The sequence below is a fragment of the Pelobates fuscus genome, chromosome 3, assembly GCF_036172605.1.
Source record: "Pelobates fuscus isolate aPelFus1 chromosome 3, aPelFus1.pri, whole genome shotgun sequence".
In the NCBI taxonomy this organism is placed as follows: domain Eukaryota; kingdom Metazoa; phylum Chordata; class Amphibia; order Anura; family Pelobatidae; genus Pelobates; species Pelobates fuscus.
The window spans coordinates 294,740,912-294,765,382 of record NC_086319.1 but is presented as its reverse complement, the minus strand read 5'-3'; the positions used below and the strand labels follow the sequence as shown (position 1 = coordinate 294,765,382).

Here is a 24,471-nt window from a genome sequence, read left to right as displayed (position 1 = left end):
GGGGCGGAGTCGGAAGCAGTAGTAAGGAAAACTTGTATTTGGCGGAAGTGAGAAAGAGTGAGAAACCGGAAGTGTGAGAGAGGGAAGTGCCCGACACCGGCTGCCCGCTGACCGAGATCTGGAGGCTGGCGGAGTGCTACTCCTGGGACGCCGTGATATCGCCTGAGGACCGGCTTTACCGAATAATCGCCAGGAGGGATCTCGGGGGCCGAGTGACAGCAGTCTCAGTAGGAGTCCTGGAGGCCCAGAGGTCGCTGCTCTTCGGTCACTTACCGTCCGGGTTCACAAACTACCGCGACCACCGGCAGCCGCTCCTGGAGCACACCTTCCGCTACTGCTTGGGTGAGTGAGTGACAGAGTGAGTGAGTGTCCGCCGTGTGCGGGGAGAACTGAGCACCATAACCACTGTGGACTGTGCTGCCCGCCCGGCCGGCTTTATACAGTCACAGCAGCTGGGCCACAGTGTGCGAGCTCTGCACCGTGTATACTGTACAGACATAGAATGTCAGCCCACACCGGGGCTACAAAACCAATAGAACGGGAACAACAGTACAAAGAGAATGTAAAACCCACAATATTGCGAAAGGACCCTGTGATTTAATGTCCATGTAAAGCCTGCTCTATTATTTAAATCACACATACATACAGTTTTGTTTTTTTTTTGGAAGTGTTTTGCCTTTTTCTTTTCCATTTCTGTTTTAAACAAAATGTAAAAAGTGTGTTTTTTTTTTTTTTTGTTTTTTTGTTTTTTTGTTTTTTATTATAAATTTTCCTCTCCCTGGGAACTTTTCACTCTGCGCAATATTGAAGAAAAACAAATTGCAAAAATTAAGTGATATTGGTGAGGGCGAACAGTCACACGCTAAGAATTACACACACACACACTCATATGTTGATTGCTTTATTTTCATGAGGAATAATGTGCACATTCTTGTTTTATCACAAAGCACATATCGTAGCTAATTAAACGTGTCATGTTTCTGTAATGACTGTATCTATGTGTCAGCATATAATATGCAGTCAAAATAAATAGTTGATTTTCTGGGTATAAACCGTGTTTACTCAAATCTAATGTGCACCTTTTTTGGCTTTATGAAGTTTCCAAAAAATGTATGCGCATTAAGTTTGAGTATAAACAGTGCATTAGATACAACGAAAATTTGTTTCGGTGAGATTCACATCGCTGCGATCCTGTTTGTGTGCCATAAAGTTGTACCTTGCATCTTTGCCGTGATGCGTATGCGAATTTCGCCCTCATCTAATCTGTATAGATATCTTTCGCCAGCAAAAACATTTTTCAGGTTTGAAAATTTTATTTCGCATTAGTTTAGTTGGCGTATTATATTCGAGTAAATACAGTATATATGTGAAGAGTCCCTGACCTGACTTTTGCTCCATGTGTGAGTGAAAAGTGAGGTTTTACTATTTAATCACACAATGGCACAATCCATTACCCCGGCCCTCAACCCCTCTGTTCCTGTGCGTGCATTTGTCTAGTTCCAATTACGTGTCTGTTAGTAGGCAAAAAAAGAGGAAAAGGAAGGCTTAAACGAGCACTCAATGGGTAGGGGGTAACCCTCAAAAACTACCAGGGTAGTCGCAGAAAAAGCAGAAACCGGATGAGTGCCCTGCGTTATTAATACGTAACCTTTAATAATGTATATTAAGAAGATAGGTGAAAAACCACCAAAAAATATGAACAAATAAAATCTGTTATAATTCCGATAGAATACAGTATCCCACACTAAAGATGAGTACTGAATATATGGGTCTTAACGGATTATATAACAGATATTCCAACGTGTGAGGGGTTAAAACCCAATTATGTAGACCCCCACCATGTTGGAAATACAAACTGCTTCAAAATTCAAAAAAGAGAGGACATGGACAAAGGTAACCATTATCCCCACGGATATGCCCCTGCACGCTAGGGTGAAAGTGGTGTTAACACTGATAACAAGTACAATGATAACAAAATAAGCAGGTATAGCCGTGAGAACAGAAACCTCAATCAATAGATCCCTGAGGCCATAGGTAAGGCTTCAAATAGTAAATTAGCAATCATAAGTTTGTACACTGGTACATAATAGCCCTAGAGAGGTCCTGTTCAAAAGTTTTCAGTGTCCTCTCTTAGATACCTATGTGCAAAAGAGCAGTAATTTTGCACGTAACAAATATATATGAATGACTGAGACCTCCAGTATGTGAGGTATCAGATAGGTCACATGGACATATAGTGTAGGCGTAATGGGTAATAAGCTGTATGCTTAGATAGTAGGAACAGCCTTGATGGTTGGTATAGCACAAATGTTAACCAGATTAACACCCCTCTATCTCCTAGGTTACCCTAAATAGCCTAACACATATATGCACGGGTAGCACACTCGATAGTGTGCCCTAAGTAACCAGACTCCTGATAAGTCAGAGAGAGACTTCAAAATATACCCGGGAGAAACAGGATACAGCCCGGCCAACACAATAGTTAATGATAAAAAGGTTTATGGACTGCTACAGCATCACAGTAAACCTTAACCACCTCTCCGGGTTTCGCCTGATGGGAGTTTGAAGTCAACTCAGGATCCATCATATCTCTGTTGCCATGATGAGCGAAAAAAAATATGAGATATATATATGGATCGTCAGCCCCTGACGCGCGCGTTTCGCCCGCAGCTCATCAGAGGGGAGCTGATGTGCGGGAACTGAGCCGGTATTTGAAGGTAAGTGGTGCGATTTCATTGGAGGAAAGTTAGAAACCTGTCAGCCGTTGGCAACCAATCAACATCAGGTAGGGGATTGGAAGTGGCACGTGATGTTCACGTCATCTGTGTTAACCCCATGAGGGGTCCTAAAGGGAAACCCAAAAAAAAAAAAAAGGGAAACGTTAGTTAGTACACCCATTGCACAGTGCTATAGAATTTGCTGGCACTGTATAAAAAAAATATTAATAATCTATTTCCAGACCTACCTTAAATCTTCAATATGTCTATCACTAGGTTAAAAAAGTAGCTAAACTCTTTCTAAAATAAATATGTATGCATAATCCAAAAGCTTCTGAAAATTTGTCTTTAGGACACTGCAAATATCCAAAGTTGCCAAAATTGGAGAGCTATGGAAAATAAGCTGTGTTCCCCTAATAGTATTTTGAAATGCCCTCCCCTTCTATGCGCTATGGCTATTAGAGAAGCCTCTATTGTGTTATATGTCAGGGAAATAATTGTGAAAATTAAAGTGAATTTACAAAAGTGTAAGTAGCGTATAGATTGGCGATCCCACGTGTTAAAATGCATAATTCTAACATGCCAATGACAAATATTTGTCAAACTTGGCAAAATAAATTACAGTGTAGAAGTTTTACATCATAGGGATAGTACTTTTATAAATACAAACTTAATCAAATCAAAGATCCCCTAATAGTATTTTGAAATGCCCTCCCCTTCTATGCGCTATGGCTTAACAAGATATAGATTGTGCTGGTGGCTATTAGATAAGCCTCTATTGTGTTATATGTAAGGGAAATAATTGTGAAAATTAAAGTGAATTTACAAAAGTGTAAGTAGCGTATAGATTGGCGATCCCACGTGTTAAAATGCATAATTCTAACATGCCAATGACAAATATTTGTCAAACTTGGCAAAATAAATTACAGTGTAGAAGTTTTACATCATAGGGATAGTACTTTTATAAATACAAACTTAATCAAATCAAAGATCTCAGGTCTGTAGAATAAATATCACACTCTGGCTTCACACCCCGCCCCCTGGTAAATATCACTCACTTGATTACATTTTAGTCCCAGTTTTATTTACTATTGTGCCACCAAAAACTCCAGGAACTGCACCAGTGGTCTACCCATTCTACCCAAGCTGAAGTTACACAGGGAGATTGCCTTGTACAACCCAACCAGTTTCATCATCTTGGACTTTTCAATGTATTAAAATGAAATTCAAACCAAAGAGCATATTCCCACTTCAGTAGCCCTTTTGGCTTTCCTAAGCCACACTGAGCAAAGAAGAATTTTCTTGGGCCGCACACAAAATATATACCGTATATACTCGAGTATAAGTCGTCCCGAATATAAGACGAGAACCCTAATTTTACCCCCAAAAACTGGGAAACTTATTGACTCGATTATAAGACTAGGGTGGGAAATGCAGCAGCTACTGGCAAATTTCTAAATAAAATTATATACCCCCCAAATTATATTAATTTAATATTTATTTACAGTGTGTGTATATAATGAATGCTGTGTGTGTATGAATGCAGTGTGTGTGTGTGAGATGCAGAGCCTTGGTGGGGGGTGGGCATTTTTATTATTTTTTACAAATTATTTTAATATTAAATTATTTTATTTTTATATTATTATTATTACTATTATTACTATTATTAATATATTTTTATTGTGATTTAAATTTTTTATTTAGATTTTTTTCGTCCCCCCTCCCTCTCATTCCCTGGTGGTCCAGTGGATAGGCTGTAGGAGGGGGGCTGGCAGCGAGCTTTAAATTACCCTCACAGCAGCTCCCTTCTCTCTCCTCTAGTCAGCTCCCACTTTAAGTCTCGCGGCCGCGCGGAGCGTTGCCACGGTAACCCGTGACAACGCTCTGACCCCGCGGCTCTCGCAAGACTTGCAGAGGGAGCTGACAGGAGCTGCTGTGAAGGTAAGTTACAGCTCTCTGCCAGCCCCCAAAAGGACCGCCCAGCTTGTAATGAGCCCGGCGGTCCTGTCTGTATTATGGCAATGTAAATTGCCATAATACAGACATTAACTAGAGTATAAGACGACTAGTGGGGGTTTTTCAGCACAAAAAATGTGCTGAAAAACTTGTCTTATACTAGAGTATACACGGTAATATAATTTTATATAATACAATTTCAAAAGACCTATTCTTAATTTTATATTATTATTTATATAGCGCTAACAGATTCCGTAGTGCTTTACAACATTATAAGAGGGGGGATTTAACTATAAATAGGACAATTACTAGAAAACTGGAATGATAGGTAGTTGAAGACCCTGCTCAAACGAGCTTACAAATCTATAGGAGGTAGGGTGTAAAACAGAACTGGAAATAGCAATTAAATAAGGTGGGAGTGAATCAGAGCTGGAGGAGAGAGCAGGAGTCAGGTATGTGAGGTAGAGGTTACTCTGGGAGGCCATAAGCTTTTCTAAAGAGATGGGTTTTAAGCCACTTCTTAAATAATTGAATACTAGGGGAGAGTCTGGCAGAAGGCAGGTTATTCCATAGGAAGGGAGCTGCCTGCAAGAAGTCCTGCAAGCGTGAGTTGGCTGTATGCGTGCAAGCAGCAGACAGGAGGTGGGCAGAGCGGAGAGACCAAGAAGGGGCATACCTATGGATCTGTGAAGAGATATAAGAGCGGCTAGAATTGTTCAGTGCTTTATAGGTATGGGTTAGCACTTTGAATTGACTCCTCTAGGTTACAGAAAGCCAATGTAAGGACTGACAGAGGGGTGAGGTGTGATAGGACTGACTAGAGAGGAAAATCAGCCTGGCGGCAGCATTCATTACAAACTGTAGCGGGGCAATACAGTTTTTGGGAAGATCAATTAGGAGAGGGCTACAATAATCCATGCAGGAAATTACTAAAGCATGGACAAGCTCCTTAGTAGCATCTTGCGTAAGAAAGGGGCAGATGCAAGCTATGTTTTTAAGATGGAATCTACAGGACTTGTTAACATGCTGGATGTGAGGCTCAAAGGTGAGGCCAGAATCAAGTATGGCGCCAAGACAGCACGCTTGCAAGGATGGTCTGATGTGGATACTACTAACTTGAAGGCAAAAGAGGAGGATCAGTATTAGGAGGATGAAAGACAAGGAGCTCCGTTTTAGAGTGATTAAGTTTCAGAAAGTGGGAGGAAATCCAGTCAGAGATGGAAGATGGGCAAGCAGTGACATGTTGCGGGACGGCAGGGGAGAGGTCTGGGGAGGAGAGATATATCTGGGTGTCATCAGCGTACTGGTGGTAGTGGAATCCAAATGAGGTAATACGTTTTCCAAGAGAGATAGTATAAAGAGAAAATAGATGTGGAACAAGGACAGAGCCTTGAGGGACTCCAACCAAAACAGGACGAAGGGAGGAGGTATCATTAGAAAAGGAGACACTGAATGAGATTTGGGAGAGATGAGAGGACAGTCACATAGACCGAGTGATTGAAGAGTTTGAAGAAGTAAGAGCATGATCAACGGTGTCAAAAGCAGCAGAGAAGTCCAGAAGAATTAGTATGGGTAGTGGCCTTTGGATTTAGCTGCGATTAGGTCGTTATTAATTTTGATAAGAGCAGTCTCAGTAGAGTGGAGGGGGCAGCAGCCAGATTGAAGATGGTCAAGGTGAGAGTTGGTATTGAGACATACGGGTAAAGATAAGTCTTTCCAGAAGCTTTGAGGAAAAAGGGAGAAGGGATATGGGACGATAGTTAGAGGGGGAGGACGGGTCAAGAGATGAGTATTTTTTTTTTTTTTTTTCAGGATAGGTAATACAGTGGCATGTTTAAGGTCAGCAGGGACAATGTCAGAAGAGAGAGAGCAGTTGAAGATGTGCGTTAAGGAAGGCACAAGACAAGGGGGGAGAAATCTAATAAGGTGCGATGGGACAGGATCAAGCGGGCAAGTGGTGGGGCGAGAGGAAAGGAGAAGCGCAGCCACACCTCTTGTTCACTAGCCGGGGAGAAAGGCTTATTGTATTTGTTCTGGTAAGTATAATCATCCCCTTCAGGCGTTTTTTTTTTTTTGCAGTAAACACGATCTTTTCAGAGGAAATGCAATGTTTACATTACAACCTAGGGATACCTCCACTGGTCACTCCTCAGATGGCTGCCAGAGGTGCTAACTGGGGCAGTGCTGCATAGTGTGCAGCACTGACATTCAGCGTCTCCATCCTCCGCATGGAGACACAGAACTTTCCTCATAGAGATGCATTGATTCAATATATATCTATGAGGAGATGCTGTGTTTCGTTGTGCTGGTTCTGCCCCTCATATGCCTATTTGACAAGCCCAGCCAATCAAATGTGAGAGCAGTGTAATTGGCTCAGAACACAACTTCTGATGTAAGCCAAGCAGGGGCAGAGCCAGCAGCAGTAGACTGCAATAAATGGAAGATTTTTTTTATATTTAGGAGGGCCTGGGGAGCTAGATGGTGTTTTTAACACTATAGGGTCAGGAATACATGTTTGAATTCATGATCCTATAGTGTTCCTTTAAGAGGTTTACCCAGTCTCCCCAGCTTGTTCTGAGTGAGCTGCAGTGAGTTCTCTCCCTGGTAGCCAGTGGTTGCTGCTGTAATGGGATCATTGTGCTCTTCCTGCACAGGTCCCTCGCCCACCAGTGATGCCAGAATTGTTACATCCCAGCTGCTGGATCACAACAGGACACGCGAGGGTGCTGTGCCGAAACAGCACAGTAAGTAATGGGCTCTCTCACCACCCAGCACCCAGGATGGCAACTGGGCCACATTACATATGGTTCAGGGCTGCCTGCGGGCCATGGGTTGGAAGCGCCTGTTCTAGAACATTTTGCTTACACACTCCATGTGGATTGCAGTATTTTATTGCAAGTGTTCTGTGTCCTGAACTTTAATTTGAAATCCTTCAATCTGTCTTTAAAGGAATACTGTAGCGTTAGGAATGCAAACTGGCATTCCTAATGCTTTAGTTCCATGGTCACTGTTTAGTTAACCAGGCTCCCACTGTCTGTGTTAAAAAGGTGATTTAGTTACCTTTTCTCCCCCACAGTGCTTTCCCATATGAAAGCATTGGAAGGCTAGTGCACATGCGCGGGCAAAAAAAATCGCTTTCAATGCTTTCCCATGGGGTGCGCTAATGCGCATGCTCGGCATTGCCGCGCATGCGCATTAGGTCTCTTCGGCCGGTGGGCGGGATCAGTCTCGCCCACCGGCCGACGTAGGCAGAAGGTGGAGCGGCGGGGGAGGAGCAGGCAGTGACGTGGGACATGTCGCTGCCTCAGGTAAGTCACTGAAGGGGTTTTCACCCCTTCAGCAACTGGTGGTTGGGGGGTGGGAGGGAGAGGAATCCTGCAGTGCCAGGAAAACTGATTGTTTTGCTGGCACTGGAGATTCCCTTTAATCCTAGATGGACCTGGCACCCAGACCACTTCATTAAGCTGAAGTGGTCTGGGTGCCTATAGTGGTCCTTTAAGTGGGCATGGTGGTTAGAGTAACCCTTTAATCAATCTGTTCTTTATAATCATAGTTCACTTTATTTCTTTACTTCAATCGAAAATGGCTCCCTCTTATTTACAAATGTGTGAAACTTTTTTTTTTTTTTTATTCTTTTAATTATTTAAATGCTCCGGGGGAGGAGAGGGCCCTAAATAAGAGTAGATACAGGAACATTATAGCGTTTGGGAAAACAAATAAAATGCAGTGAAGATGAAATGTGAAATGAGTAATTCAAAATATGAACAAAAAATGTAAAAATAAAATACAGTATTTAAAAGTTAAAACTGCATAAAGGAGACGACTGGTCGCACATACAGAGAGCTCCGTGAAATACCAACTTACAAACGCAGAAAAATACCGAAAATCACCCCCCAAACAAGAGAAATTACAGCTGAACTGCACCAGCAAACAACCCAGCAATGGGAAGAAAAAGCAAGAAGCAGAAAGCTGACATGCCCCGACCGGGCACAAGTATTGGGGACCTATGGCGGCGAGCACATGGCGCCCAGGAACCTAACATGGCCGATTACCTGGACGAGTTGGATAACTCCGACGACCAACTCTCAGACCTGGAAGATGGGAGCTTACTCACAGCACCGACGCCGGTATCACTCAAACCGCAACAGGACACATCACCGGTCACAAAGGCCGAGATGCGGGAGCTATTGGCTGAACTCCGCCAAAATATCCAAGTCGATATGGCGGGCATGAAAAGAGACATCCAGGGCTTGTCGGATCGCATGGGTACAGTGGAACAAGAGTCCCGTAACCACACACAACAACTGACTACGCACCAGCAGGACTTACAATCACTACAACAACAGCACAAGCTGATGGAACATAAAATGGCGGCACTGGAGGACTCAAGGCGCGCTCAAAATGTAAAAATCAGAGGTATACCCGAATCAACCCCGGACATAGAACTACCTCATCTCATACGACGCCTGGTAAGCCAAATACTCCCTCAGAAGCAGGCCAAGAGCATAAACATAGATGGCTTGTTTAGAATACCCAAACCCACGACAGCCCCACTAACAGCAACCAGGGACACAATAGTTAGGTTCCAGAGAAGACAGGATAAAGAGGCACTTATGGCTGCCATCAGAGGAGCAACACCTTATACCTTTGAGGATATGTCTCTGTCGTTTTATGCGGACCTATCCAAAGGAACAATGGCATGGCGCGCAACCCTCAAGCCCCTCACCACTCTGCTCCGCACCAGCAACATCAAATACCAGTGGCGCTCACCCCACAAGCTCCAGGTGATCCAGGGAGACACCACTTACATCATATCTGACCTGCAGGAAGCGAGACAACACTTAATGACCTGGGGCCTACCACAAGACTCCCTACGGCAACCCCGTACAACTTCCAAGACCCACGAATGGAACCCAGCTACCTCCAAGACATTTATCCCAAAAGGTCTCACCCAGGCTATGCCGACGATGGTCCATACCTGAGAGCCCCCCTATGGTCCGGCGGAACAAAACCTCCCGCACTTGAGATAGCCTCAATGCATACAACAGGGCTGTTAACATGTTATGAAAACCCTATGCTACTTTTAACTCTGTTTTCAATGTTCGTCTAAACAACAGGCCTGATTGTGCTTCTAGGCCATATGCTTAAATGTGTACAACGCCCTAGATGCTCCCAGTTAATGTTATGATCCCAAGGATACTTACCCGTCCATTGACATACCCTGGATAAGCACGTCTCACTAGCTTAGCGGCGTGCAATGATAGCCAGACATGTCTTGCTAGCATGACAAATTTATCTTCTTAACAGCTATTAGACTTAGCAGACCTAGCATGTTCCTGTTACGATAGCGCTGTTATACTTAGTGATTTTACATTTTACTTTCTCTTTTTTTTTTTTTTCTTGCCCAATACATATCAATGGGACCCAGTAGAAGAAATGCATTATAGCTCTGAGATAATTCAGCATGTTTAAGCTAAAAAGGAAGGAAAAGAGAGAAAAATTTTCATTTTTTATTAGTCAATATCATCGTGCAACTTGTCACTTGTTATAGACTGCCTTGTCTAACTCTCTCACAATGCCTTTAGCCACTTATCAGTAAGCCTATATCACACAGATGTACATTTACTACTACCTAGGCTCCATCTTCGGCCATGGAAGCTTTTCTTCCTTCTAATGCCTGTATACTCAAAGCACATAGTGAAAGCACCTACTACGCATCCCACCAGACAGGTCCACAAAAGGGACACCTTATAACTACACAGCCTAGCCATACACTCTGTTGAATTTCACTAGATATCTGTAACACGAAAAGTTGGGACACGTTATACCCTCTTGAAATACATACGTTAAGAAAAAAAAAAAAAAAGTGCAGTATTCTCAAATGCCAACAACTGTTTTTTTTTTATATGTCTGTCACTTGAATTTGCAACTGCTATTGTGGCATTGCTAATGTACTTGTCTAATCTATGCACAACTAAAATAAAGAATTAAAAAAAAAAAAAAAAACTGCATAAAAATATAGCTTGGTAGAACTATATCCCTAAAAAAAAAGACTCCAGCCATTTTACAACAAACTTAAAAACCAGGAACATGTGTAATATCGTACTTCTTATGATACACCTGCGTAATATTCAGAAATAAAGAGGGGATAAAATCTATCTATTACATAAACACAAATAGTCATTACAATAACCATTGGTTGAATGTGGCAACTTTAAAAATATTTTAGGGATATGGTTCAATTTGAATTCTTTTTTTAATAGATTTGGATATATTTTTATGGCTTACTCCCAGCATAATAACCACTACAGCCCACTGATATGTATACAGACTCCATGCACAGCACAACTTCAGATCACTAAAGTGGTTATAAATAAAAACAAATGTGCTATAACTCATCTGTATTTTTTCTTTTCCTGTGTCGTGAATAACGCTCAAACTGAAAATATGATAGGAACCAGGATTGGATGAAAAAACTTGGCCATTTCCTGGTCCCTGCATGCAATACTGGTTTACATATGTCAGTTTTTATTTATTTTATTGATTTATTTTTTGTGTATGTGTGTTATCTGGAGTGACCTGTTAAGCAATACATCTTCCATAAGTGACATTTTCAATGGTTGTTACTCTTATATATTTGTATAGAATGTTTCTCCACTTTTCCAAATTCTAGTCATTGCATAGCCCCAAACAGTGATAGTATGTTTGGAGTAGTTACTAGAATAACTAACATTTATTTAGTATAATACCACTGAAATGAAGGACATTGTTACTGTGTTAATAGAATACACAAGAGCATAGCCTGTGGCTGCAACTCCATAATTTCTGTGGATCCAGCATGTTCTCTGCTGATTGCTATATGTGGCCCTGAGGGGGAAACAAAACATTAAAATATGCATTCTATACAATACCCCTATTATTTATCAATAACAAAACCGGTTATGGAAAATGATCTTCTTTAACCTCTTTTTTTTTGTGGCAAATTTGAATTTTTGTCTTCCAAAATCAGTGCTAGTCTTTTTCCACCTGAGACTGAGAGCGTACAGGTTGATCATGGCCTTTTTCTGTAGATGCAGAAAGATTAACTTAACCCTTAGTGACCAACTTCATAACACCTTTGGGATCACAATCTTGTCTCTAAAGACCCCATTTACTAGTATGGAATGTTCTACTTGTTTTTGCATTTACAGTTTCATACAGCCCTGCAATTGTTAACTGTGCAGGATCTTTAACCCCTTAAGGACCAAACTTCTGGAATAAAATGGAATCATGACGTGTCACACACGTCATGTGTCCTTAAGGGGTTAAAGACTTGTTATAATCTATTATTACATCATTGGTCCTTCTGGGATTTCTTGTGTTTTAAAAACACATTGATTTGCAAAAAAAATGTAACAAGGCTGTATTATAAATACAGAAAGTACCCTTGTTTTTATTGGAATTGAGTGATTTAGTACCTTTTAGAAATTTTCCAGGTTCATGGAGGGAAGATAAAACACTTTATTTATTTATTTTTCAAATATATGTATTTCAGAGTGATATGACCTCTAACGCTGACTGTTAAGTGTTACGAACGCACCCTACTCAGAGTGCACGTGACTTGGATATGGTGGTGGAAGGGTTAAAATTAATTTTGTCTGCACTAAACCGAAAAGGATAAAAAAAAATCCCCCATAACACCATCCACCCTTAATTATAATACTAAAACTATCAAAGCACTGCTGCCACCAAGACCAAATTAGGCTGATTTCCTAATAAATTGATCTAATTGGGTAACATAAGTCTTTACCAGACAAAGAGAGAACTTAAAGAGACACTCCAGGCACCAAAACAAATTTATCTCAATTAAGTTGTTATGGTGCCGGCAGCCCCTTGGAGGAGGTTAAACTGTTCTCGTTTAGTGCATGAAAAGTCACTGGCTGAGAGCGTCCCCTGCCCAGCAGCACTCTACACTTCCTATAAGTGAAAATTCAAAAGTCAGATGCCGCCAGGGGAGGTGTGAGACCTGCACTGGAGGCAACTTAGGGGTTAAACAGTTTGAGAACAGTTTAATCCTTTGAGGCTACTTCTCTGAAAAGGCAGTGTTTACATGAAAATGCCTGAAGGGAGTGATTATACTCACCAGAACTTTATTAAGCTGTAGTTGTTCTGGTGACTATAGTGTCTCTTTAACTGCAATAAACAATCCTAATAATCATCAGAAATAACTTGCATGGAATCTGTAAGAGAGAGACATATGTCAAAATACGCCCCAACCTTTCGTCACCAAATGCAAATTTCTCAAATCCCCTAAGAGGCACTTTGGTGCTGAAATGTTGAGTCTGTTGACCTGTCAAGCTCTTTCAGGCATCATGTAAGTTATTGCTGATGATGATCAGGATTGTTGATTACAGCTGGTATTGGTTATTGTATATTAGTATATTGCTTTTATGTCGTAAAGATTGCCTTTTGTATATGATTTAGTTTGGTGTGCATGATTTTGTCTGTATGTACACTTTAGGGATTGACTCTTTAGCATAGCACCCAGTATATTTGGTTCTCATGAATTTTTTTTCTCTGTTTTGGTAAAATACAGTTTACACCAACAACAACAATAAAAAAAAAAAGGCAAAATTAACACCTGTCACGTCCGAAGTACTTACTTAGATTTTGAAAGGAACAGTGTCTTCTGGCTGGGGCTTTGTCATGAAAAGATGGCAACGTACACAGAACTAGATCTTGCCCTAGCTCACTAGACATTTGCACATCATTGGATATATACCTTCTATATGCACCTCAAGTGCCCCCCTTGTGTTTCAGACCAACACCAATCTAAATAGAAACTCATGATTTTATGCATAACCACAAATAATTATTGCAAATTATTGAATTTGTAGCAATTTTTCAATTCCATACATATGTCACACTTTCTACTTATGACCTAAGACATTGGACTTAAAGGGACACTATAGGGACCCAGACCACTTGAGTTGAAGTGGTCTGGGTACGGTGCCCCTATTGCACTTATGCCTCGTTTCCACTGAGCGGTTCGGTTCGCTATTTGGATGTTTCCATTATGAAAGTAGCCCATACAAGCGAACTGTACAGATCCATTCAGGGTCCTGCTTCAGATGTAGGACCATAGGAAATGGATCGGTTCGGTTAGGGCGGAGCTACTGTACAATCCATTGATTGGTGGACAGGGAGAGCATTTTTTTTCTAAACCCTGCATGGCCCTGAAGGTCTGACTTGCATTGGAAACGCTCACCAGAATGGGCTGGTCCATTCTAAACCTTCCAAACTGTACCGAACCGATCCGCTCAGTGGAAACAAGGCATTAGTGCTTCAATTTAGTTTTTCTAAACTAGCACTAAAAGACCGCCTCTAATGACTGTCTACCAGAAAGCCACTGTAGGTGCTTCCGGAATGTTACTGCTAATTGACGCCGACGTTTTGGTCCTCTATTTTCCTATTGGAAAGCATTGACTCAGTGCTTTCCTATGGGGTGACATAATTATTCTTATTTAATTTTTCTAATGCATGCGCATTAGTGCCCCCAAATTAAGTGATGTCAGAGGGGGTGGAGCAGTGATCCAGTGCAGAGAGACCTTGGCGCTGGGTCAGGTAAAGTGTTTTAAACCCTTTATTAAGCGGGGGCAGGGGTTAGGCAGAGATGGCTATAGTGACAGGAATACACAACTCCATGCTCCCCCCGGCTGGCCACCTCCACGCTTGCTTGGGCTGACCAACACCCTGGAGCCTGGGATTTGTCGAGCTCTGCCTAACGCTCTAGTGTTCCTTTTTAGGGTTGAGAATGTGTCTTTATTACAGCCACTAACGAGTCACCTGCAAAACAAAAGTTAAGACAGGCCTGTATATACCGTAGTTGTAATGTAAGGGGTTAAATATGGATCTCTTTTATTAATAAACGTTGTGACTGTCTCATAAATTTTGACTCTGGTTCCCAGATTCCTTGGAATTTTGTCCAACAGTGATTTACTATCGTGTAAAACAATCTTACTTAAAGTGAACTTGTCACTCCAGGTTCAACTTTAGCTGTAATGGCTCATCATTTATCACAGTGATTATTTCTATGCTTTGGAAGCTGTTACATTACTCAGCTTCAGCTCATCGCTGCGGGTTCCTATTGCAACCCCCCCTTCATAAAAATAGTAAAAGAAAAGTTTTACTTACATGAGTCTCTACTCTGTACTGCTGCTTTGCTGTTTGCTCTGTATCTTGCAATGTCATTAGGCTTTGCTATCTCAGCAATGGTCCAATCCAGTGCTCCTCAAAGGGGAGAATTAGAGACTTGATGTGTGAGCGTCCTATATGTATCCAATCACATGCTTCTCATTGAAAAGCATTGAAGTCAATGCTTTCCTATGACCTGCATTTGACTAAATGACCAGAGTTTCACTCCGTTGTATAGGAAGGTTCTCTTGTGGCGTGTCAGGTTTTACTCTGCAATGTAACAATTGGAGTTTCTACAAGACTGCAGTGTTTTACATTGTAGGGTTAAAATTAAGACCACTTTTTTGAGATGGTGGTCCTTTAAATATTTATAACACCCACCATCAGCTGCAGCCACCTGTGTGTAGTGATTGACCCTGTAGGCTTAAATTTTCAAGTCATATGGTACTAGACAGGCCTTAAAAATTGCTCGCCAGTGGGAGGTTGGAGTGTGTATGGCACACCTTACCAGGGGTAGACTTCTTTTTGCTAGGGCTAAATTGTCATTTGTATATGGCTAACGTGAGATACATAATTGGAAAGACTGCATATATGCCAGATGCTTGGCACTTTGCAGAGCCCTTAAAATTTCTCATTCAAAATACTCATGAACATTTTAACTTGAAATGGAGAAGGGAGTTACTACTTTAAAACACAAAACAATTGTATTCTAACTGCTAAAATGAGCTATATAGACTGTTGCGTTTCGATTGCCCCTTGAACTTGTACAAATGTTTCCACCACTTATCCTGTTTTTATTTTGTACAATTTGTAAAGTATCCCTTTTTCTGTGGATTTTCTTATTTTCCTGCTGGATCTTCTTTAAAGGGACATGCATCACTTTAAAGCAACTGTCTCATTGTGCAGCCTAAAACAAGCAGGTACATATGATGTTTGTTTTAATGTTTACCTGCTTCTTCTCTCTTATGCTTTCCACACCCACTCCAGGGGGGACTCTGATCTATCCAATTAGTGTCCAATCCCTAGGAATGGTGGAAAAGTGCACTGGGCATGCCTGACATGTGCAGTTGGAAGATATCTTCACGTTGCAACATCCTGATATGGGGATAAGAGATTGCTGCTGCACAGTGATGCACCATTTTTGTCATAAGTGTTCTGGTTTGAAACTAAGGTTGATAGGTAAGCGGGGGAGGCTGAATAATCTCCCCTTGCTGAGAGGCATGCCCAATAATGCAATTTGACCAAGTTTATAGTACGTTTATAAATGTTCATTACATATTTTTCAAAGTTTGTCATGCTTTATTATGATTTGTATATTGGTTTAAAAGTGTTTGCTTGCTAGTTTACAAAAATAATAATAATAATAATAAAAGGTCAAGTGATGCATGTTCCTTTTAAAGTAGATGTGTGAGGCTTTAAAGCAGTGAGCAGATCTGTGATATTTGAATTTTGGTATTTGCCTATAATTTATTTGAACTTTTCAATTTGTATGTGAGATATTGCAGATAGGAGCTCCGTACTAGTGCTGCAACTATGCAAACGGCTTCATTCTCTTTTCTTTTTCAAGTATCTTACACTATTTGCACTAGTTAATTTGTAAGAATAACATACGGATCAACTTTGAAACACAAGCATGGATGGAAAATACATATTGTTAAAGGGACACTGTAGGCACCCAGACTACTTCATCTCATTGAAGTGGTCTGGATGCAGTGTCCCTGTTGCACTTAGTGCTGAATGTAAAACATTGCAGCTCTGAATCTGCCCTCAGTGACGGTCTACCAGAGAGCCACTAGAGGGCTTCCGGAATTTAAACGGACCTTGGGTCCGTTATCTGACGCTGGACGTCCTCGCGCTCTGCATGAGGACCTCCAGCGTCAGATTTTCCCAATAGGAAAGCATTGTATAATCTATAATGCCAGGAAAACCGCTTTGATTTTCTGGCACTATAGGATACCTTTAATGTGCCTGGAATATACTGGTAAACTAGACAGTATGTGGGAGATAAATGGTTGGATTAGGACTGGGATTATAGGTAGGTTAATAAGTAAGATTATGGGTCGGGTTAGTGTCAGATTATGGATAGGATTAGAAGTTTGATTATGGATACTAAAAGTAGTTGGATTTTAGGGCAGGTTAATATAAAATTGTATACATGCGGGATATCACTGTACCAGAGAACAATAGCAGAATACAAATATGCAGTGTTTGCAGTAGTGGGACACCCGTGGTCTATAAATTTCCTGACCCTATAGTGTTAAGAACACCATCTAGCTCCCTTGGCCTCTTCTTGCCTTCCTAAATATAGTACAATCTTACCTTTACTCCAGTCTGCTGCTGCTGGCTCATGCCCCTGATCTGCCTGCTGGCAGACGTGATTCTCTCAGCCAATCACAATGCTTCCCCATGGGAAAGCATTGGATTGTCTGAGGCTGCCAAGAAGGCAGAGCCAGCACAAGCCAAACACAGCCCTGGCCAATCAGCATCTTCTCATATAGATACATTGAATCAATGCATCTCTATGTGGTAAGTTCTTTCTCCATCCAGGAAGCACCTTTAGTAGCCATCTGAGGTGTGGTCAGTGGAAGTGGTTCTCTGAAAAAAGTGTTCACTGCAAAAAGCCTAAAGGGATTGATTTATACTCCTCAGAACAAATACAATAAGCTGTAGTTGTTTTGGTGACTATAGTGTCCCTTTAACTAATTTGACCTAGGTTTGTGATAAAATGGTTAAATACAAAGTGTCAAAATGCAATTTATTACATAGCCTGGGGGATGTACTTTCTACAAAAAATAAACTTTTTGTTTTGGATTCTGTGACTACTATATTACTATAAGTTGTAATCTCAGCATGCCAATTTATTAACTTCTTGCAGTGTTTGTTTTATGGCTTCTTCAGCACTTTGTATAAAAGAGCTTCAATGCTAGACCTTGGCTCACGGGTAGGGCCTACTTTACCTTTTGTATTGGTCTGTGCATATTGTATGTTCTAACCCAAATTGTACAACGCTGTGGAATATGTTGGTGCATTATAAATGCCAGTAACAAATAAATAATTAAAATCCCAGACCTATTGGGCATTTTACAAATGACATATAACATGTATGTTAATACTGTTTTTTTATTATTTATTTATTTTTCTACCCTATTGTAACAATGCAATGTTTTGTAGACCCAGGACATACTTGAAAACGAGAGAAATCTCAATGTATCCATCCAAGTAAAATATTTAATAAATAAATGTGGTGTAGAATGAATGCATGGCAAAAAGGCCTTGGTCACAAACGCCTTGCATCTGAAAAAAGCCCCCCTCACCCCCCCTTTTTTTTTAAGGGGTTAAACTATACCAAAATTTGCTAAAATTTCTTGTGAAAGGTACGTTTCTTTCCAAGCCAGTTTAGTGAATGGGGAGTCACTGGCTGAGAGTGGCGGCAATCCGTGCTCCCTCAATCTGAAAATTCAGCAGCTTGATGCCGCCAGGGGTGGAGTGAACATCTCCACTGCAGGCAACTTTGGGCTAAATTTTTTTGAGAAGTTTGCCCCTGTTTTACAACTGGTAGGAATGCCTCCAGGGGCCACCTGGCTCCATAACAACCTCATTTAGACCTCATTTTATTTTCCCCGAGAGTTCCCCATTAAAGATAATTTTTGGTTTACTCTAAAATTTGATTTATGCTACCTGGTAACCAGTTAAAGGGTTACTGCAATCCTTTAGTTAAAATTTAAGATTTTAGGATTAGAATGCCCTATTGGACGTTACCAATAGGTCCCCCATCCTTAACTCATAAATAAGTGTTTAAACCAGGGGTACCCAAAAGGTAGATCCTCAGACGTTTTAGAACTACAGCTTCCATGATATTTTGTCATTCAAAGACAAAGGCATGGAAAGCGGCATGTGAGTTGTAGTTCTAGAACATCTGGCCATCTCCCTTTTGGGCACCTGTGATTCCAGCACAGAGTGAAGCTCTGGGCACCAAACTTTATTTTAATGTCAGCAAAGGGACTTGCCCAGTCCAATAACAAGCTTCTCATAAAGGAGCCTGTAATTTGACCGTTTCACCAGCTCAAAACGCATGCGTGTGAAGGGAGGAAGGAATATTCTATTTAAATCCCCCAAAAATTTAAGCAGGGGTAAGCTACTTTCCCCTTGCAGGAGCCCTGCCTGCAATGAAGAAGATTACAGGTTGCCAAAGTCACGTGTGCCATGGGTCTAACTAGCCCCTCCAGCAAACAAGTGCAAGTATCTCTGGATGTGCAGTGTTTTAAGCAGAAATGTTGCACATACAGACTCCTAAACCAGAAGCACTTTAGCGCAAGGTAAAATAGCTATTTTTGTCTCTCCTCCCTTCCGAGATTCATGGCATTCAGAACATTTCGGAGGAGCTGTTGCTGGGTGGTTCCTGAACAGATACATTTCTGAAAGGCTCCAATAATTCTGAGCTACTCTCCGAGCCTGATATTACCAGTTTTATGGTCAAGCCTAATATTTTCACCTGGTCACAATTGCCCCTGTTTTACAGCTTTACTCTGACATTGCTTTTTAATGATAATTATATGAGTTTCCTAATGAGTCTTGTTAATTTGTAGTTTAGGGTCTAAATCCATACAGAAGCATTATCAGTACCCCAGAAAACTGTTTAAACTAAGTAATCAAACGGCAAATATTTGTGACGTTGACTTCAGGGATATGGGGGTTATGTAAAAAAAAAGTATTGTGTCCAATGTTTTTTTTTTTAATTTATTTTATTTGCACATCTTTATTCCCTTCTTTGTGCAGTTGTATTTTTTGCTATGCCTTTTCTCTTACTTTGTTTTCCTGTTCCATTTTATTTTATTTTTTTTCAGTTCACAAACGTGTCGCTCCCAATGTGTGAAAAAGAGATTAGAGATATCCTTCAAATTGTGAATGTGTTGTGCAACTTGTATTATTTATGAAAGTGCCAATTTACATCGAAATTAGCAGTTTTATAAAACAAGACACAGGGGACATGATCCTAATGCATAAACCAGTACAGCTAGCTGAAGTGCTTTAGGGCTCGAAGTGTGCCTTTGACCCTATGCGCCCCCTTTTGTGTCCACTACCCTCATATAATTTCCTCCACATGATGCCCCTTCCTTCTTCTGTTCATTCTACCTCCAACCTCCTACAGTACTGCTGTAACAAATTGCCTTATTACATCAAATTAGCCACTATACTTTGTGCCTTTCTCTTAACAGTGCTGCTCTTTATTAATGTCATCCTTTTTTCCTACTTTATCCATTGTGTGCACCATTTGCCTTGCTGAGATAATCCCTAAACTAACAACCAAAGTCAGCTTCTCCAACACCAAATGAACAAGCGTCATGTCTGTATTTGTGTAAAGAGGCAGAGCAGTGTAGATAAATCCTGAAGACCATTTGTAAATTATGTGTGTGTGATGTTCTTACAGTTGTGAGGTGGATGACAATGGCGCAGGAGACTAACCACAGCCAGGCACCTCTTCTTTGTTCTACTGGCTGTGGATTCTATGGCAATCCTCGTACCAATGGTCTTTGCTCGGTGTGCTACAAGGAACATCTACAACGGCAGAACAGCAGTGGCGGGAGGAATAGTCCCTCAGGTAAGCATTGATCCTGCTGTGAAAAGGTTGCCTTTGTATGTTATAGACACTCAAACATATGACACTAAAGTGTGACACACTTTTCAGTATGTAAAGGATTAGTGGGATTTGAGGACTTTGTGGTATTGGAAAACAAACTTTTATTAAGGGTGGCTGGTGAGGAATAGATCTTCATACTTCTGATATGCACTTGGGCTAAGACAGGATCTGAACCTGTGTGACAACTCTTTGATCAGAAGCAGCTCATATAGTGAAGAAAACATACACCCAAAATGTGTAGTAAAGTATAAAATTAAATACCTTTATTTTCTACACTTATAAACTCAGGTGGCTGCACAACCACAATGATACTTACATGTTTTGTGTTTCCTAGGGCACTTCATCAGAGGCAATTGGGGGGGAAAAAAACCTTGTTAAAGGACCACTATAAGCACCCAGACCACTTCAGCTCAATGAAGTGGTCTGGGTGCCAGGTCCATCTAGGGTTAAACCTGCAGCTGTAAACATAGCAGTTTCAAAGAAACTGCTATGTTTACACTAGGGTTAATCCAGCCTCTAGTGGCCAAAGAGGTAGGAGAGTTCCCCAGCGCTGGAGAAAGGTAAGTGAGTGTTTAACCCCTATCAGCCCGGCGGGAGTGGGACGCCGAGGGGACTTAAAGACCCTATAGTGCCAGGAAAACAATTTTGTTTTCCTGGCACTATAGTGGTCCTTTAAGTTTTATTACTTTGATAGATGAAAAATCGATTATTATAGTAAAGGTTTGTAAAAGTTAATCTTTTTATTTCAGCTACTATAGTATCTCTGTACTTCTGTTTCCATTTTCTTATAGTTGTGTCAGTAGGAAATGGGGTTGAGACATCTTCCATGCAGCATGCAGTTACTTCTCAGGAAAATGATGTAGTGGAATCAGAACTCCCAGAAACCACAGAAGCCAGGTAAGCAGTTTATCTTTAACATTTAAAGTGAACTTGAAATGAACCCCCGTCCCCATAACCAAATGGTCCGGCACCATGAAGGTTCATGAGTGTTGCACTATTGTAACATCCACCTCCAGGTCACCTGCACTGCAGTTTGATTTGCCTTGCTTGGGGTCCCTTCCCCAAGCAGGGCAAATGTTGTTGTCCTTGACGCCAACACGCTGGTTTTACTACCAGCATCTGAAGTGAGTTACTCTGTTCCTATACCCCCTTGCTAGTACTAGAAGTGATGACTATGAAGTAACCATAGAACTCGAGTGCATGCGTTGTGGTTGCTATGTTTGGGAGACTGCCTATAGGAGGTCTCTCTTGTTAAGTCAATTCTTTGGCACGGATTTCAGTTGATTGGCAGGTGGGGAAAGATACTTTTAATTTTTTTTTTATTTGTAGTTTATTCAAGCAACTCTGCTAGCACAACATATAGATGAAATGTTCTGCTCCTATAGGGAGCATAAGCGTGTGTACCGTGACAGGTACACTAGATTTATTTACTTTAATTTGATCTGCACTGGCTGATTTACTTTTCTGTGACGGTTTCTCTTCTTGGATTCTAAGCTCATCATCACAGGTGGAATCTGTCTCATCTTCAGAAGCTGAAAATACAGAGAACAGAATTGCAGAAACAAATGAAACGCCAGGTGAGATTCAGATATTTTTGTTTGTTTGTGTGTAGTCCAAATGTTTACTGTGTAGTTTCAACTGGTGTGTGCAGAGTGACAGATGTGACTAGTATAGACAATGAGCACAAAGACTTTCTTTTCTCAGAATACACATAACCAGGGTGATATGCGTATTCTGACTCATGTCAGGAGAGATGTGTTGGGAAGATTGGAGAAAAGAAAAATAGAAACAGTGTGATTGAGGAAGGGTTGTAATAAATGTTTTGTAACGCTCCAGTGGAAAGTGCTGGAAAGTAAGGGCTTTTTTGGAATTAGTTGTAGAAGATGTTACTATTGGATGTTCCAGATTGCACTGGCAGGTTCTCAGACAAGGGGTTCAGTTTTTCAAGCATAGAAAAGGGGGGATCTCAGCGCAGTGTTTTGGAAGAAGGATCAAGAAGGGGGAAGAGAAAACTTAATGAAACAGATCTGACGTTAGAAAGTACTAATGGTAAGTGACAGTCTTATTTGCATGTGGGGTTTTAAATCTCATTTGTAACACACACAGAATGGGGACCCACTTACACAATGTCTCCATGTTTGTCATCTTCCCCAGCTGCCTCTGCAGATAGCCCACAGAACTCCTCTGAAGAGCAAGATCGCTCTCCTGTGAAAGCCAAGTTGAAGAAGAGGAACCGTTGCTTTATGTGTCGTAAAAAGATTGGCCTTACTGGTTTGTGTCAAATTTAAATGACCAGATTTGTTATTCTGTTACCAGTTCTGTATCACACCTTTTTTGTTTTTATGCTAACTGATTCTCTCCACTCCCCCCCATACTTCTGTTGTTCTATATAAATTGTATCATAGATTTTTTCCCAGCAAGCTTGTCCTGCTATTTATTATTCATCACACAGTTTTCTCATTGTCCTGGCTCCTCAGGGATCTATGCTGTTACATAGATATGTGCTATGGTAAGGCCTTTTGTTGACTCCTAATCTGCTCTCTAGAAACGTATAAATATGCTGTAAAAGTGAGAGCAGTCCCATGCAACATAATGGAATATTTATACTTAAAATTAGTATTCTGTGTAAGTATGTGAACACACCTGGAATTGCACGTGTAAAAACGTGTAAGCCACTAATGAATGTGGTTTTTTTTTGTTTAGTTTTTTTTTTAGTAAAAGTACTACCTTTCTAGAATAAAATGTTATTTGTGTAGGAAGCTTGTTTCATTCTAATAAGCGCAGCCTCTGAGATTTTCCTATTACCGTAAGTCTTATGTATAGTATAATGGTTACAAAATGTTATGCTAGAAGTGGTAGTTTTCTTTATCTACCTTTCAAATGTACCTTGGTTGAACATCACCTAATTTTAAACATTCTGTTGTCATCTGTCCAGCCCAATAACTCTCTATTTTCCATAAGCCTTGGTAAAGTCTCATGGTACTATTTGTACCTGTTGGTAACACATATATTTTCTCTTGTCAGGGTTTGAATGCCGATGTGGGGATGTATTCTGCGGAACACACCGCTATTCTGATGTTCACAATTGTTCCTACGATTACAAAGCTGATGCAGCTGAAAAAATCAGGAAAGAAAACCCTGTCGTGGTTGGGGAAAAGATTCAGAAAATCTGAGGAAAGCTCGAAGTTTTGTGTTCCTGGTGACACCAGCCTTTTGCCGTGGGAGATGGGCTGTGTTGGAGTACAATATTTTACCCCACCCTGTTTGTTCTTGACTTTGGATCCATGGACATTGGATCCTCTTCTCTTCAATTTTTTTCTTTTTAGTTTGATTTTTTCCCCCTCTTTCTTACTGCAGCTTTCCTAAATGATCGAAAAAGGATTAAAAAAAGGAAGAAAAAAAAAAAAACTAAACAGACTTGAGTAAAATCTTTAATATCTTCAGGTTATTTCCATCCTTTCCGACCAGTTAGATTTTATATTATTATTATTATTATTATTATTATTTAGAGGGACAGAGGATGCAAAGGAGTTTATTATCTTGCCTGGACTGGCTTTGTTTCATGGTGTTCACATATACACCTTTGTTCAAGCTCCTGGCTCCTTTAAACCATTGTATTTATCCTGAAGTAAATGGATCAATATTTTATTGGACCAATTTAATTATGTATGTTTGAGCTCTGGAGATTCTCCCTTTTTTATACGAGGGGCCAACTCTAGATGCTTTTGTTTTGCAACATTGTGTGATTGTGTGGATGATTAAAGGTTCTCTAACTATGAACACTGGTGACTTGTTTTTGTAGGACTGTCTCTTTTTACCATTAAAATATAAGCTAAGGCGTGTGATATGCCAATTGCATAACCTATGGTCTTTTAAAGAGTTAAAGCAGCACAATCATCCCCATAACCATGACATGCTCTTTTGTCCTTGTTTTAATTGCAGTGATTAGACATTGGCGAATACTCTCAGTTCTGACCCAAAACTGGA

At 40.7% G+C, this 24,471-nt stretch overlaps 1 protein-coding gene across 2 annotated transcripts; it reads left to right on the top strand.

The window, feature by feature from the left end:
• On the top strand, window positions 1-24,264 carry ZFAND6 (zinc finger AN1-type containing 6). 2 transcript variants are annotated; one of them, XM_063448689.1, is made up of 7 exons: window positions 1-342; window positions 20,275-20,445; window positions 21,276-21,381; window positions 21,979-22,061; window positions 22,390-22,533; window positions 22,639-22,755; window positions 23,509-24,264. In XM_063448689.1, the coding sequence occupies exons 2-7, from the start codon at window positions 20,286-20,288 to the stop codon at window positions 23,655-23,657; spliced, it is 759 nt and encodes a 252-aa protein (XP_063304759.1). In that variant the 5' UTR covers window positions 1-342; window positions 20,275-20,285; the 3' UTR covers window positions 23,658-24,264. The 2 variants fall into 2 exon arrangements, with proteins under 2 accessions (XP_063304759.1, XP_063304760.1); XM_063448690.1 differs by lacking the exon at window positions 22,390-22,533 and having other exon boundaries at window positions 14-342.
• Window positions 24,265-24,471: the final 207 nt, after the last annotated feature.